Source organism: Notechis scutatus, chromosome 13 (assembly GCF_049901735.1).
Source record: "Notechis scutatus isolate UNSWTSFEM ecotype Mainland chromosome 13, rNotScu1.2, whole genome shotgun sequence".
Lineage (NCBI taxonomy): Eukaryota > Metazoa > Chordata > Lepidosauria > Squamata > Elapidae > Notechis > Notechis scutatus.
This window is the reverse complement of record NC_142021.1, coordinates 3522976-3539844: the sequence shown is the minus strand read 5'-3', so window position 1 is coordinate 3539844 and position 16869 is coordinate 3522976. Positions and strand designations below refer to the sequence as shown.

General features: G+C 40.8%; 2 protein-coding genes across 3 annotated transcripts in view; one reads left to right on the top strand and one right to left on the bottom strand.

Moving 5' to 3' along the window:
- Nucleotides 1–7401, bottom strand: part of HORMAD2 (HORMA domain containing 2) — a 20630-nt gene extending 13229 nt beyond the window's left edge. The window contains exons 1-6 of one of the 2 annotated variants that reach the window (XM_087942717.1): nucleotides 7116–7296; nucleotides 3159–3242; nucleotides 2911–3055; nucleotides 2025–2088; nucleotides 1786–1822; nucleotides 638–658 (exon numbers count right to left, since the gene is read on the bottom strand). In XM_087942717.1, the coding sequence (XP_087798843.1) occupies nucleotides 638–658; nucleotides 1786–1822; nucleotides 2025–2088; nucleotides 2911–3055; nucleotides 3159–3209 (318 nt within the window). In that variant the 5' untranslated portion in view covers nucleotides 3210–3242; nucleotides 7116–7296. Of the gene's footprint in view, nucleotides 1–637; nucleotides 659–1785; nucleotides 1823–2024; nucleotides 2089–2910; nucleotides 3084–3158; nucleotides 3243–7115 lie in introns of both variants that reach the window. The other variant, XM_087942716.1, reaches the window with a different exon arrangement.
- Nucleotides 5676–16869, top strand: LOC113431420 (acyl-CoA dehydrogenase family member 11-like). Its single transcript, XM_087942715.1, has 14 exons — nucleotides 5676–5975; nucleotides 7256–7488; nucleotides 8628–8727; nucleotides 10017–10134; nucleotides 10394–10536; nucleotides 10659–10805; nucleotides 11428–11522; nucleotides 12406–12505; nucleotides 12739–12879; nucleotides 13377–13469; nucleotides 13846–13953; nucleotides 14706–14877; nucleotides 15559–15625; nucleotides 16184–16869. The coding sequence occupies exons 1-14, from the start codon at nucleotides 5895–5897 to the stop codon at nucleotides 16308–16310; spliced, it is 1725 nt and encodes a 574-aa protein (XP_087798841.1). The 5' UTR covers nucleotides 5676–5894; the 3' UTR covers nucleotides 16311–16869.

Below are 16869 nucleotides of genomic sequence, written 5' to 3'. Positions count from 1 at the left end.
CTGCCTTTTCCAAATTCACCTTTCACTTCTATAAAGTACCACAGAAAAAAAACCAATGCCTGCACCATTCTGATTTTTGTAAGTGCAGACATATCATGGCATCTGAATACCTTGCCCATGGCCTTGAAACCTTCCAAGCACTTACTGTAGACTGCACCATATTTTGTGACTACTTGCTCCTTTATTATTAATAGTTGCTCCTAAAAGGCAGAAACTATCCACCATATCACTACTATGGTTGATTGTGGTAACTATTGTCCTTAGTTTGGTCTTTGTTACACCTACTTTTAGCCGTACATTTTCACTTTGCTCCTTGACTTTATTATTACAGCTTGTAGATTCTTTGCACTTTACCTGTCACGGTAGTGTCAGTGTAATGAAGAAAAATGGAGGTGAGAGTGCTATGTATGCCATCCTGGTCAACTACCACTCTAATAAATAAATAATATGCAACAACTCTAGAAATGATCCATCACAATGATGGTGATGGAATGAAAAAATATTTTTAAAAAAGAGTTGAGATGACAATGTTTTGGATATGAAAGACAAACCCTTCTGTGTTTGTCATGATATGATAGGATTCCTCAAGTTACCCTTTCTAAACTGAGAATGAAGAAGATTTGTACATAGTACTTACTGCCAAAACTGCCATATGTAGCTGCAAAATAGAAAGAAAGAGACTGTTCAAAATCTGCATTTTATTTACAGTGTGCCCATCATTGCCTTTCAATCACAATCACCAGAAGAGAAAAATCCCTTCTATTTAGTGTTTTTATTTGCTAGTTGGTTGTCCTAAGAGGAGAGGTGTTACTGCTTCCTTTCATGTTAAGGAAGTGGAGAAGAAATCGTTCTCCTGCCTCTTCACAATGGGACAGACCTACTTCTGCAATAGATGTAATTTCTCCATCAAGAATTTGAAGAATTTTAGGACTCAGATGAATTGAAAGGACATCACTGACACTCTGTGGCCATTTGGCTTCATTACAAAGACAGAAGCTGGATTGATTTTTTTTCTTTTTTTCAGTTGTGTTTCCCTCTGTCTAAATATGATATAAATTTTCTTTCTATACCAGAACTTTCCAACCTAAATCACTATTTTGCATATTTCAACTGCTCTTCCAAGGACCCAAACTGCATCCCTCAACCTTTTTTCAAAATTTAAAAAAAATCATGAATAAAACTATTTATTCCCTTCATGATATTTTAAATAAATATTTCCTTCGTGATATTTTATGTCTCCAAAAAGCAATAATATACCTGAGGATCAAGGCACTAGAACTTTAGATGTAGCATGTGGCATTGCACTGTTAGGATAACTTGAAACACTCAGCCAGTGGCACGAATTTGTGATAAGATATTTGGCACCAAATATGAAGGTTTAAATAACTTATATTCCCTTGGTTAGACAAGGACTAGAAAGACCAGGGATCAAATGCATACTCAGCTTAAAATTTACTGAATTACTCTGGTCTAGTCTCTTTCTTAAAATCTTTTATAATTATAGCAAGTTGTGGTCTTTCAAGTCTCAAGCAAAGTATTGCAGTGCATAAGGCAATCTTAAAAAATATGCCAATTAATTAGATTTATTAACATTTCTATAGTCACTCCAAAGGCAAAGTATCAAAGTTAAGCATTTGAAAGTTTTCAGCATACCATTTGTGTGGAATTGCTTTTGTGTATATGGTCATTCAAAGCAAAAGAACAAGAAGACTTTTTTTCTGAAAATTTGGGATGAAATCACATTGCATCAAAGACACCTTCAATGTGAGTTTAATTACAACTTACGTAGTTCTTTTCCAGTGCATCAAAACATCCCTGGATCCTATCAAAGAAGAAATGTAGATGAGCAAACATCAAAAATCTGTTGATAAGAGAAATTTCTAAACTGGCAGGTGCAATTAACAGCTGATCACTAATAAAATGAATCTATCTGGCTTTGCAACAACCATTGATTAATGCTGTATATTTAAAGTATACTGACAGGTGCTCAGTTCTGTATTCTGGTGTTATTTTCTCACTCTTACCATTTTACTACCTGAAGTGATCCTTGGCAACTTTTATCTTCTCTGAGTATCTTTAAACATATATCTGGAAAAAGAAGTACATAATGATGTAGAATTAATCAGTGTTTCATTTTCAGGTGCTGTGAAGACTGAACATTGTGAAACTATGAATTGTGCAATTACTTTTAATGCATTTAATGACAGCCTTATAGCATCAAAATGTAAGGTGATTTTCCCTGCAATATAATTACACTCACTTGATGAGCTATGGGTAGCAGTTGCCTTTTAAAACTATTATCTTTTGTCTTTTTATTGTATTCTACTAAACTAGATCACTTTGAGGAACATATGCCAATTTACATGGTTCATTTTCATGACAATATGCAATTATGAAACGAAATGTTATGATTGGTGTGGTGGTAAATGTGCTCCTCACACACGTGAGCTGCATTCACTCCCAAACCTCTTAGGTGCCCCTCATAGATGCGAACAGCTTGAAAGAAAACATTCCCAGCAACCTGAATTCTCCCTGAGGGGACTTTGCTTGTCAGAAGGTCACAAAGGGTGGTCACAAAGGGTGATCACATAGCCCTGGGATACTGCAACTGTCGTAAATATGAGTTAGTTGCCAAACATCCAAATTTTGATCACAACAACAAAGCAACAGTTGTGAAAGATAGTCATCAATCACTTTATTCAGTACTGTTGTAACTTCAAGCAGGTTCAGGAGTACTGGTTTTACTTTTTGCATGCGAATAAATTTAGTTGGATCTTAGAATGCTTCAGCTGTTTTATGTGAGACAGGTTTGGGCCACCACATTGGAGACAGCTCTGGAGGCTGCCAAAAGGGAGGTATGGCCTGTTCTTATTCCAGAGCAATCTCAGTTAAGGCAGCAAACATGGTTACCTTCTAAATAGCAGCTTCCATAAGAGCTTTCGGGGAAGAGACCTCGCAGGTAACTGATGCAGGAAATTGAAACTGCAAGCAGCCTTTTCACTAGAATCAGGGACTCTTGCTCAGAAGCAATTCGGCTTGGAAAGAGGGCCGTTTCCTGCATCAGACAAAAAGGAGTTGCACATCTGTTAAGAAAGGAAATTCAAAAGTACATCCCCCATTTTCTTTCCTAAGCATTTTATTCATCTGGGGTTTCATACCTTCAAGGTTTTATGCTTCTGGCCAACATGCATGATTTGGGCAGTAGCCATATTAATTTAGAGAGCTGGCTTTTGGGTCACAACCTAAAGGAAGAGGAGACAGTTCTATGTTTGATATAATTTTTACATTCAAGCAACGTGCATCCAGCTTGTGCTTATCCTTTGATCTGTTCATCGGTGATGACCACAAATTGCCATCAGCACCCTCCTGGATACGAGTTTCTTTCGTCCCCTGATTCTGCCTCTGAAATATCTCGGAATTTTTCTCCTTTCAAACTCTGCATTTTATGCATTGCTGTCTGTTGCATTTTTCACCTTTAAGTGTTTTTATACCTTTAAAATTTTTATTTTAAAACATTTAAAGGGCGAAATTTATGGCTGGATAAAATGTAACAGAAGGAAGTTTTAAAAAAAGACATTATAGATAGAAAGTATAACAGAATAACAGAGTTGGAAGGTACCTTGGAGATTATCTAGTTCAACCCCTGCTCAAGAGGGAGACCCTGTACCATTTTTGACAAGTAGCTATTTAATTTCTTCTTCAAAGCCTCCAGCCCAGCCCACATCTTTTGATAAACAAATTTTACAATTTTACAATGTCATAACATTTAAAATATATTGTTTCAGTTTAGCAGCTGTTTGTTTTTATTATTTTTAAAAAGTTTAAATGTTTGTTTCAAAACATGTAAAGGACAAAACAAATGACTACATATAAAAGACGAAAAGGACATTGTGGGTAAAAATACATAATTGTATTGTAAATACAATTTAAATTGTAAATAAATTATAAATAAAATTTAACATGTTTTTCATTTTGTTTTTTAAATCAATGCATTTTATGTCCTGTTTTGTTTTTAAATCTTAATTTAAAATCACTGTAATGGGAAAATGAAAAGTTCTTTCTAATAATAGTTTTAAGGTACAGGTAACTGAAGAGAAAAAGGGTTTTCTTATTAATTTGAGGAATAGCCAAGTGAAGAGAAGAATGTACTTTATAGTAATAATTTAAGTAATAAAGAACTGAAAGTGTTCTTTTTAACAATAATTTAAGGGGCAGACAATAGTGGAGAATCAAATTGAGGCAGAATATCAATTTATTATGAATAATTAAAGATAAGAGTGTCTCAATGTTGAGGGGGTTGTTTGTTTTTATTGTTTTAAAGATTTAAACATTTGTTTCAAAATATTTAAAAAGGGCAAAATAAAGAAGATGATAAAGACAAAAAAGACATTATAGGCAAAAATAAATCTTTGAACAAATTTTAAATACAATTTGACATGTTTTCATTTTGTTTTGTTTTTTAAATCAATGCATTTGATGCCCTTCATTTTTAAATCAATGCAATAGGCCAGTGAAGAGCGGGGGGGATCTTTTTAGTAATAGTTTAAGGGGCAGGTGACAAAAGAGAAAAAGTTCTTCTTCATAATAATTTAAGGGTTAGGGTTAGCCAATTAGCCAATTGAAGAGGAAAATATATTTTATAGTAACGAAAGGCTCTTTTTAACAATAATGTAAGGGGCAGGCAACAGTAGAGAAAAAGCACCTTTGAATATCAGTTTATTACAAATAATAAAATGGAAAAAATGAGAGTAACTTTTCAAAAAGCTCTGAGGGAATTTTGGCGGGAAGGAGGAGGCCATCTTGGTCCACCATCATCTCCCCTCAGGTGCCTCATACCTCCCTCCATCCCTGCCTGGGCAGCTCTCCTCTCAGTTGCTCTTTTAGCTCTTTCTTTCTTTTTCTTTTATTTCTTGCTATTCATTGCCTCTCCCATTATCCCCTGAGCTCTGAGCGGCCTATAAGCCTCCCAGAATTCCCCAGCCAGCATGCTTGAAAATGGGTGGACTTCAACTCCCAGAATTCCCCAGCCGTCTTGCTTTTCAACTGCTTTTCAACAAGATGTACAGGCTTTTCAACTGCTCTTCAACTTCACCTTTTCCCCAGCCAGCATCCCTTTATGGGTTTTATTTCCCAGAATTCTCCAACCAGCAGGGTTAAGGGTCAATTTCCTGAATTCAGGCTAAGAAAGGCTAATGTAGAGATCCAAAGTCATTTGTAAAGTGTTTTAATTCAGACTGAACCCACTGTCTCTCTCTCCCCCCCTCTCCCCCCAGCCATATATTCTATTTTAGTACATAACTTTGCTCATTTCTATGCTTTTACAGGCTACTTTCTTGATGAAATATTTACAGACCCCTCACATCCCGGACATAAACTGTTTCAACTACTACCCTCAAAACGACGCTATATTGAGCACTGCACACCAGAACAACTAGACACAAGGGGAGTTTTTCTAAATGTTGGGAGATCTGTTGCTTTGGTTATCTTTTCCAGGATTTTCCCAGCTATTAATGTGAGGCTGATGGGTCCGTTCCCACGGCCCCGTTTTGGAAGACGGAGGAGTGAATTGGGATGGGCGGTTCCTTCAACGAAGAGCGGCCAGAGCTGCCTGCCAACCGCTTGGCGTCCCGGATCCCTGGCCTCCTCCTCCTCCTCTCTGGGACCAAGCCCAGAGCCGCCTTCGCAATAATGCCCCCGGGGGTGGAAGAGCTGTCCAAGCGGTCGCTGTTCTTTTCTCTGGGTGCAAAGAACACGCTTTTCCCGAACTGTCAGAATCTCCGCCCACGGGCAACCCGCGCAGGAGGACAAAAGCTTCGCCCCGGTCGCCCCTTCCTCAGCGGGAGCCTTTGCGGGAACCGGGAGGCTGCGGAGCGCTGGTGCACCCCTCTGCAACCATGGACGCGCCTCGGATGGGGAACCTCTATCTGGAAGACCCCTTCCTCCAGGGTTACCTGAGAGCCCATCTGCCCGCCCAGGTGCGTGAGCGTCAGACGGGGACTCGGCGGTGGGGGCCACAGGGCTGGCTCGGTGCTTCTCCGTTCTCCTTTGCTGCCCGTGGCTCCCTCCCCACCGCTTTAGCCCCTGCGCCCCCTGCCACTGCCCAGGTCCCGTGACCAGATAGGGGCTGGGAGGTGAGGCCACGCTACATGAGCGAAGGACTCCTGCCCGGGGCAAGGGGGTAGACTAGAAGACCTCCGAGGCCCCTTCCAGCCGGAGGAGAGTGCCAACCGGGACGGAAAGCTCCAATTCTCTGCGTCTCAGGTTTGGGGACGCTGCCTGCCCCGTGCTTGCAGGGACAAAAAGCAGGAAGAAGGAGAAATTAAAATACTGGGGGTGGGAAAGACCTGTTCCTGGGACTAGAGCAGCGCTTCCCGAACCTGTTCCCCAAACTGCTTGTACCTAATGTAGGTAAAACTCTTTAAGTCGATTTAGAGGTTCCTATTGTGATTGATAGCGGGTTTGTGCCTTGATACTATTATATATATATAAAAAAACAAAAGCTTGTTACCCAATTTTATAAGCACTGAAGTTGTGCAAAAGGCACTTTGGCTTCCAAGCACAGCTCGCACCTTTTTAATGCAGAGGTTTAAGAACACAGAAGGTGCTGGAGAGGTTTCCAGTTGTTCTTTCCTGATGGGAAGTAGACCAAATGGGATAAATGATTGTCTAGATTTTGGTGTTCATATGACATGCCAACTAGAACTTGGGAGAGTCCTCAATTTATGTTCCCCAATACATGGACATGTTTCAGATTCGGAACTAGAAATAGCTGTCAGGAAAAGGAACTTTGATTCAGACATGCCTTTTGAACGCTGTATTTTCATCAATTGTTTCACCACCACCCAAAAAATGGATGATACAAATGCAGTGAAAGAATATAGAATAATAGGGTCGGAAGGGACTTTGGAGTGAATAGTAATGAATATGTGCAAAAACTTCAAGCTAGTTTCTGGATCACATGTATTCCAAGTGTTCTTTAGGAAAGACACTGAGATGTAACCAGATTGTACTAACCACAAACTTAGCTTGAGGTTTGAAGAAGAAATATCAGCTTCAACATCAGGTAAAACTACAGACCAAATAAGAAAAAAATCAGCAACTGATTTTCAACTTACCTTCCTTTATCCCTCTCAAAATTACTTTCTGGTTGTCTGTGGAGATTCTCAGTTTTCCAGGTCATAGTTGTCTCAAAAGTGCTTTTTCAAAAGGCAACTTTCTAGTTCCTGTCTTTCATATTTATGCATTGACCTTCTAGGTGTTTGCCAAAGTGAACATTGATCTGGAACGGTTTGGAGCTCGTGTGAGAGATGAAATTGGCTTCTTGGGCCGTGAGTGTGAGCTAAACCCTCCTAGATTATTGCATTTTGATGCCTGGGGGCAACGTGTGGACCAAGTGACCACCTGCCCAGCCTGGAAGAGGCTGAAGGATATCTCTGCTGAGGAGAGCCTTGTGGCTGAAGGTTATACAAGGAGATATTCCAGTTGGAGGTACTGCTGAGATTTATGGGAGCTGTGCAAAGCCATGTGAACCTGTTTGGGTCTCTCTTGCATATTCTTGAATCCTAGCATGTTTGCTAGGATTCTTTTTTGTAGTAATAATTAATTTAATTTAATTTAGATGCTGCCCAATTACCAGTACATCTCTGAGGGAGATGGGCATTTTAGAAATAGGAAACATACATACGTCCATCCATACATACACATTCTAGTCATATTAAACAGCAAAGTCTACTTTATATTGCTTAGTCATTGAGTGCTTTGCACCCAAGGATTGTTTTGCTATAGTCTTCCTTTTGTGTTGTTTTTTTGTTTTTTTACAGAATAATGACTTGTATTAAAGTTTTAAGATATACAGATAAAAAGCTAATGCAAATTAAGAAAAATATTTAAAAAGTAAAAACAAAATATAAAAAGTGCAGATAAAATTGTAAAGGTATATAGTAAAAAGGACAAAAAGCTATCCAAAGACTTGACTTCCCCCTATCTCTCAAGTACAAACCATTTCAATAACTTATCATAATTCCCAAGTGCACTGTTTACAAATATCCTTGAAATCTCCAAAGTTAGAATATTTTGCTCCATTCTGTATTAGTGGGTCACTTCTCTTTCAATTATAATCTTTAGTTTGTTTTGGTTCTATGTCCAACCTTCAAGGTCCTTTTATCATGGTTTTTTTTCCCTAATTTACAATGTTTTTCCCACAGGAAGGTTTATTATATTTAATTTCAAATTCTTCCTCTTTTTACAGAATTCTAAACCATCCATAAGATGAATTATTATTATTATTATTTATACGCAGAACTACCCCCTCTTCCCCACACCACTGCCACCGGTCTGCAGAGCCAGAGCCTTCTGGAGACCATTGTCATATATTCTCATTGCAGGGAGCTGCTGTCTGCAGTGGGTGTGGGTGATCCCCAGTCCTCTCTTTCTCGGGAGAGGAATTCTGAAAAGCTGGTTCCTATATTAGCTCCTCATTCCATTGCACTTTTGGGCTCTCCAGTAACCAACTACTTTACCATTGCTTCCTTGGAAGTCCTTTCCCGAGTAGTGTTCTAACTCTGTGAGTGACAGGACAGTTTGTGAAACCATGCCAAATACAGTTTCATGCATTTCTCTTTTCATAGCCGTATTCATCAGGCTGCCAAGCTGTATCTTTTTTCGTTTTCTTCTGCTTGCTACGGGTCTCCTCTAGCCATGACTGATGGAGCAGCAAAAGTAATTGAGGTAAGCCTTTAATGTTTCAAAGGGGGAACTGCTGGACTAAGTGGCTGTTTTTGTTATTTAAAACCCCCAGGTGTCCTTAGTAACATTTGTAAAGATCTCTCTGTCCTATCCCCTATCCCTCTATTTTATGCCAACAAATTGGAAAGTCACATTCATTTTGTACCTGTTGGATAATCATAGCTCTTTTCATCTACACCATCAAAAAAATTCCCCTAAAGGACAGTTGGATTCTCCCCCCGGCCCCCAATAATACTCTCCCAGGATCTGGCTCCAATTCCAGATCATTTTACTTTGTAAGCCACCCAGAATCACTGAGAGTGAATTGGGCGGCCATATAAATTTCCTTAAGTAAGTATAAATAATGAATCATGTCCTGTCACTCCCAGAGCCCGTACAACTACATTGGGCCTATGAAATAAGCCCCAGTTGATGATGCAATTTAACAATAGATCCTGAAAATAGTCTTGACAGGGAAGAGGAGAACATTTGGCTGCTGAGTAGAAGAGCTGGTTGGACCACAGCATCCTTCAACTGCTGCCTATTTGTTGTTACTGTGGGTGGAGTCAGCAGAAGTGTAGTTATGCCCGCTGATGGCTGATTTGCTAAGGCCAGAAGTCAAAGGCCAGGCCGGTCTGAGCTCCAGTTGAATTTCTGCAGATAAAAGGTCCCCCAATTGTCAAGCCATCTTACAAGGGTCCCTTCCAGGCCTCTACCAGAGAGGTTTTATAGCCTGGGCTGCAGCTCCCTACTCCCAATTCATCTGGCATTCTTAATCCCGAAGAGCCACCCAGGAGAGCAACCCAGGGCACCCTGTCTCAAAAGGAAGCATTGAGGCCCCTCTGGGTCTTTTAATTGGAGGCCACTGGCTGAGTGGCTGCATGGGTTAATCCAGCCCAGAGTCTTGTGTGCTAGCAGATATTGATTCTGGCCTAGTTCCTTTCTGCTGTGTCCCATAGAGTACAAAGGCCTTGGTGACTGTGCTTGCTTTAGGCCATGACCCTTGAGACCTGTGGGAGTAGTATCTTTGGAGAAGCTCCCTTGCCCAACTTTGCTGTTGCCATGACCCCGTCTGGCAGCTGTCCTGCTGTGCCAGGGGTTCCTGACTGTCTTCAGTGCAAGAGATGCACAACGGTGCCTGATGGTGATGATGACCACCGTGTACTTGTATTCCTCTTGCTTGCGTCAACCCATCTCATATGGGAATTAAAGGCAGGGCTGACAGATACTTCATCTCTCCACCCATCTATATACAGTACCTGCCTTTTGTCTCTTGCTTGCAACTCCACCAGTCTTTAGGTATCCCAAAACCCCTGGAAGAAGCCTATGCTCATTTGACCTCAAGTGACCCCAAGACCTTCTGGATCTCTGGCCAATGGATGACGGAACGCAAAGGCGGCTCTGATGTCGGTAAGGGGGTGCAACGTGGGAGCCATACAGTTTAGCGAATAAGACTGTATTTGGGTAGGCGGATTTATTCAACAGCATTTGCATTTAAAGATGTTAGGCTATTTTTCTCACAGGGTACGCTGGGGAAAATTGGAAGAGGGAGTTGTGAAGGTCACCATAAATTCCTGAATGAAAGGCAGGATCAAAACCTAAGTAATCAATTAGTGGTCATCTTTTAGGGAAAAATTCCCAGCACAAAAATGTGGTTTTTTATTCCCAGGAGGTGGAACAGAAACTGTTGCACGGGAACTTCCAGATGGCTCCTACAGTCTGCATGGTTTCAAATGGTTCACATCAGCTGCTGATTCAGACATGACGCTGACATTGGCAAGGATCGTGGGCCCTGATGGGCAGATAAAACAGGTCAGATTCCCAGGTCAACCCAAAGAATATGAAACAGTAGCTTGCAAGTAGTTGCGCGGTTACAAATGTCCGAATTCCAGCTCCGTTTATTTGGTCTTACGCTAGCAACTTTTGTGTGGCAGGGCTCCAGAGGCCTCTCTCTCTTCTACCTGAAAATATATGAGGATGGGAAGCTGAATGGCATAAAAATACAGAGGCTGAAAGAGAAGCTGGGCACAAGGGCATTGCCAACTGCAGAGCTGTTGCTGGATGGAGCTCGAGCACATCTGGTAGGAACCACAGAGAAAAGTATTTCCTCCATTCAGTACATTGAGAGGAGCACAGAGACTAGCCTAGGAAAGGATTAAAGGTCGAAGCATTCACAACAGACAGTTGTTCAGGCTCTGCGTGAACACTTCTGAGGAGTGGAAAAGCTACACAGGGGAAGATCCTCACCTCTAGTGTCTGGTGCGGCTTACTTCAAATGATTTCTGTTGTTTTTAAAACTGTTAGTGGGGGGAGGGAGCCTGAGACTTCTGAACAATGGTCCAAAAAACTTTAGACACCAGAGGATGGCACCACAGGCCTTTTTGGTGCATTCAATAGCAAACATGGCTTTAGCATCCTATGTTGCTCCTTTGCTTGAATTGTGCGTACTCAACTTTATGGTCCATCTGATCTGCAGACCTTATACATTTTTAGAATTACTTATTTAAATTGTTGGTTTGTAGGTCCAATCTTTCTAGCTTTGCTTCAAACCAAATGCTCTTCTCTTTCTCGGATCCTGAAAATCTTATTTAAGAATTTTGTGTTTTTTTTTTGCAAATGTATCAATATTGCCCATTTAATTGTATTTAAGTTTTTAAGGGGAGGCAAATCAAATAGTTTGAAGCTGTTCCTTGATGCTTTCAGATCTCTATGGAAGGCCAGGGAATACCTTACATCGGCAACATGATGAACATCGCTAGGATCTATAATGCTGTGTCTGCAGCAGGAAGTATGAGAAGGTGATTTTCAAGACTAAAAAGTAGAAGCAACTAGGAAAAAACTATATCTGGAAAAATTAAAAGCAATTCAGTTCTTCTGGTATTTCAAGGATAGTTAGGCAAACTTAAATAAGTGTGAACAATCGGAAAAAGTAGTTTGGCATGTCCTAAATTTCAAACTGCTAGAGATGTGGTGACATCATCTGAAAATGTTGGCCAATTTTTATCTATTTATTTATTTATTATATTTTTGTCAAGCATGTATTAGATAACAAATATAATTAGAACATGATTATGATTACATGAAATAGGTACAAATAAAAGGACAGGGACGGTAGGCACATTGATGCGCTTATGCACGCCCCTTACAGACCTCTTAGTAATGGGGTGAGGTCAACAGTAGGTTAAAGTTTTGGGGGTTTGGGAAAGAAAGCACATTTCTTGCAGACTGTAGAGGATTACTCAGGCCTCTTAACTGTTTCAACATCTTCATGCACTTATCTGCAAAGTTTGTTTTAAGCAAAAAGAATATGCCCAGAAAAATATCCATTTTATTCTCCAATATCGGAAGCATGTAGAAGGGTTGTTCCTGTAGTCTCTTTAACGAAAAATTGAATTAATTTTACCACCTAGAAGTTGGATTGATAGAAGAAGAAGCTTCTATCCCTCAAATGTATAACATTATATATTGACTTCCATGATATCAGATATAATACAGGTCTCCTGCGAGAGCAGGGGGTTGGACTAGATAAGCTACAAGGTTCTTTCCAACTCTGTTACTGTTATACAGTGTTATGCCTTAATTAAAGAATGAAATTAAATTCTGGGAAATAGCAGAAATACATTTGAAGTAGGAGCAAAGGCAACATTTAATTCCTGTGGTTGGCTTTGTTCCCATCCATAGAATTGTTGACCTGGCACGGGATTACGCCACCAAAAGGGAAGCCTTTGGAAAACCCCTTAAAGATCACCCTTTGCACATGCAAACTCTGGCACGAATGGAGGTAAGCACATGCACTCTTGAGTCCAGGTGTACTTGGGAAAGATTCAAGCATGTTGTCCTGAATTTGTCCAGGAACTTGCCACATACAGGGAAACTGCCATTGCCACCCATAATTCCTGCTTTGTAGTTTACCATGTGATTATTGCTCCAGGTGATTGTAGAGGGAGGAAGCAGGAGGGGGAAAGGAGGAAGTTGCCAGCCTTGCTCAGACAAACTGCCTTCCCACTTGTGCAGGTGCAAAGCCAAGCAGCGTTCCTGCTGGCGATGGAGCTGGCGAGACTGCTTGGCCTGGAAGAAACGAAGATGGCGACGGAGCAGGAGAAGCACATGCTGAGGCTGCTCATCCCTCTCGCTAAACTTTATACTGCAAAACAGGTCACACTCAGTTTGATACCATGGGATAAGCCGTGGTGTCCCTGACTGGCAAAGAGGGCACCTCTACAGGGCAGGTGTTCATAGGAGCTGAGGGGAGGAAAAATCTGCGCAGGCTGTTACCTTTCTGACTGGATGTTTGGCCATTGAGTCTCTTGGTTCAAAGAATTGGGAATCCTTGTCAGCCCCTCTTCCCCTAACAACGTTTATTCAAAGGCATCAGTTTTTGTCACAAACTTATGAAGGCAGGTGCGTTTGAATGAAATGGGTTGGTCAGAAGAGGAGCTAATGGGTTCCTGGTTATTTGGTTTGGCTGAAGCCCATAAGCAGACAGACCCCTGAATCTTCACGTAAACGTGGCTGACGTGTCTTTCCTGCCTTTAAAGATCAAATGCACAAAACAAAAACATTCAAACATTTACGTATCTGGTGGGCTGTTGTTTGTGCTTCTCCTAGCCTGGCATATTTGTCGGGTGTAAACAAGTCAGTTTGTATTTCAGGCTATCGCTGTGGCCTCAGAAGGCCTGGAGTGTTTCGGAGGACAGGGCTTCATGGAAGACACAGAACTGCCTGTTGTTCTTCGGGATATCCAGGTAAAGAAGCACTGGACTTTTTTTTTTTGCTTCTTCTACTTCCTTCTTTCTTGCAGCCTGGTGCTATTTTAGGGAGAAAAAGCAGGAAGAGAAACTTGCACCTTAGTTCCTTTTGTTTCACCTTTTCTTCCTGATATTAGCTTGTTATCGCAAAGTTCTGAGATCATGAAGAAAAGGGGGGAAAGTAATTCAGGCCTCTGAATACTCAGAAAGATCTTTCTTAAAGAATGCAGTCGCTTATAATGAATATTTTCCTTTGAAAAAAACAATAGTATTGGGAAACTTTGGGACTGTTATGCCTGGTCAGCCCAACTTACCCCTCCAGGTTGGTGCTCTGGCATCTGTTTCTTGAGCTCTGTTTCCCTTTCACTGCCAGGCGCTATCAATCTGGGAGGGAACCACGAACATCCTGTGCCTGGATGTTCTGCGCTGCATTTTCAAGAGCCAAGGAAAAGTGCTGGATGTCTTTTTCTCCACTGCCCAGGTAAGCACCAATAAATGAGTTTCTCACACTAACTATAAATGTTAAAATTTCAAATGCACCTCGTAGGAGCAATAGGCTCAGTCAGCCTCATGTAAAATGAGGTGGTCCTTGTTGACATTGATGTGCTGCTATTGCCACTTCAGAACTCACTTCGATGCAGTTAGCAGTCTCTTTCATCTTGTTCATAGTTAACAGAAATTGGTTCATGAGAGAAATTGGTTTTTTAAGTAGCACAGTCCAAATTTACTGCCACTACTTATGGTATTTTGCCTACAGTCAGGGTGAAAAATATAACCTTCATCTGCCATAGTAGAAACCAGTCCAAGGGTCTTAAATCTAAAGCACAGGCAGACCCAGAGACTTCTAAAAATGACAATTCCACAGCAACATTTAATGTGTCAGAAGAAAAAAAATAACATATGATTGGGGAGGCATTGTATTAAGTAAATTTGAGCTAAATGCCAATGATTTAAGATCAGTTCTGCTAGGCTTACCCACAAATTTTGGATAGGTAACCCTCAAAAGACCAGCACGGTCCTTAGCCTGAACAAAGCTGTGACGCTGATCTCCACAGGTACTTAGGTCACCAGCTCATTTTGAGGTGCCACGAAGCATATCCTTATTTTGTTTGCAACCATCTTGCAGGGAAATAGAGAATCCTATTTTCAGAGAAGTAGCAGCCGAGTAACCTCTTTTGCTAGCCGGACGTACTGTGAGTTATTAGGTGTGTTTGTTCTGGGGGTTCCTTGCAGACCAAGTTGGAGGCAGCTACTCAGCAGTCCGAACTGCAGGCTTCTGTGCAAATAATTCAGAATAATCTGCAAAAACTCAAGCAGTTTGTTCGAAGAATGGACTCAAAGGGAGAAGCTGGCTGGCAGCTTGCAGCGAGAGACTTTTCCTATACTTTGGCATGGACCTATGAAGGTAATGAAAGAATTGCCTCAAAATCTTGTGCTTCCTTACCACAAAAATCATTTCCAATGGTTGAATGTTGCTCAGAAAGACTCTGAAACAACCCAGCATTCGGGGTTTGTATGCACCGCTTATAAAAGAACAAATATTTTCCAATACAAAAAGCTCTTGTTGTAAAGTTGGAGCAGACAGGAAACCAAAACTGATTCCAAGCCCCATAGCTGATGGCAACCAGGCTAATTAGAGAATCATAAAAACTAGCAAAATTAGTCTCCTCTTCTATAAATGGGATTTGAAGCAGTGCAACCCTTGGGGTTTTAAGTCAAGAGCTCAGCCAAGCCTCTTATTTGTCACCTTTAGCTGCTGCATCACCTTCCTAGGCATACTTCTGACTATTTAACAAGCTCAGTATTCTTTCCTAATTCCATAGCTCATGCTGTGAACCGTTCTCCCCAAATCCAAGCTTGGCAGTGGCAAAAGAAGCAGCAGGAAGACCTTTCTTTAGGAGAAAGGGGTTCCTGGAATGCCATTAATGGGGATTAATCAGAAGACTTTAAAAGGATCTTGCAAATTATTCCCCACAGTGGAGAATTCCCCATGTGGTCAAGTGTGGAGCTGATTCAGGTTACAGGATAGATCTCATTAGGATGATGGATCAGACATGTCCATAGACTGTGTGTTTAATTCCCACAGGAGTCCTTCTACTGGAGCATGCCGCCAGGGCTGGTGCATCAGACACAAACATCTACGCTGCTCAGAGGTATTCATTAAATCTAACACCAAAGCCAAGACCGAGAAACCCAAAAGATTGCACACACTAACGTGGGAAACGCGCATCCTGACTTGCATATGCACACGCCATTTAAGTGAGCGGCAAGGGCTTGTGCACACTGGCCACTCGCATGGAACATCCCCTCTCCCCACTCCCCCCCCACCCCGGTCCAGAAAGCCAGCAACATTGGGAAACTCTGTTCTAACTGGTTGTGTGAACAAGTTCCCTTCCTGGGTTCTGGGGAAATCATTCACCTCTGTCCTAATGAGCGGGTATGCAATAATTTGTTTACACCAACTCAAAATGCTCAGCCAAAACCTTTCTCTCCAATTTTTTGATATATATGTGTCATTAAGCTCAAGGCTTAATCAAAGCTTTGTGTTATATTCTTATTGAATGTTGATTGTCGCAGACCTGCATCAGTAGTTAAGATGTGCCATCACTTTTCAATCATAGGAGCAGGAAGCAACGTTCAGGTAGATGGGTCTGAAACTAAGAAATCCCGTTTTAATTTGAAGACAAAAGGCTTTCTTCTCTCTTCTACAGGTGGTGTCAGGAGGGTGTCTGCCTTGTGGACAGACAAGAGAAGGCTGGTTCTTACAACTCTGAAGCAGTTTCCCTGGATAAATCTTTGGTTTATGATGGGTATTCTTCTCTGAGAGGAAAACTGTAGTAATTAACAGCTGATCACTAAAAAAAATAAAGGACAGGAATACAAAATTAAATCCATATTATTTAACAGGAAAGATAATATATCTGGCTTTCCACAGTCCTTGGGTAATGTTTTATAGCCAAAGTGTACTTGCAGATGCTCAGTATTATGCCATTTGACTCTCATTTTTGACCATTTGACTACCTGTAGTGATCTTGGCAAGTTTTATTTTCTCAATTAAAAGTGATTTACAATGTGGATTTCATGTTTCTTTTTCTGTTCCATTCTGATTTCTTTTTTAAAAAGTGTTAAACAAGAATTACACAGAACCTTTTCTAAATTTTTGTTTATGAATGATAGATTAAAAAAAGAATTTCTATGCCTCTGCATACTTTGAATAAAGAAATGTCTGGCTTGCTAATAGTTATTTTCTTAATAATTTACAAACTATATTATCTCTGGTTTTCCCTGGTTTACCCCTTTCCATAACTCTCATTGCACTTGTATATTATGAAATTGATTCAACATACCGGTATCTTGGGCTAAACAACTAAACCCAAATAAATGAAGACAGATGGAT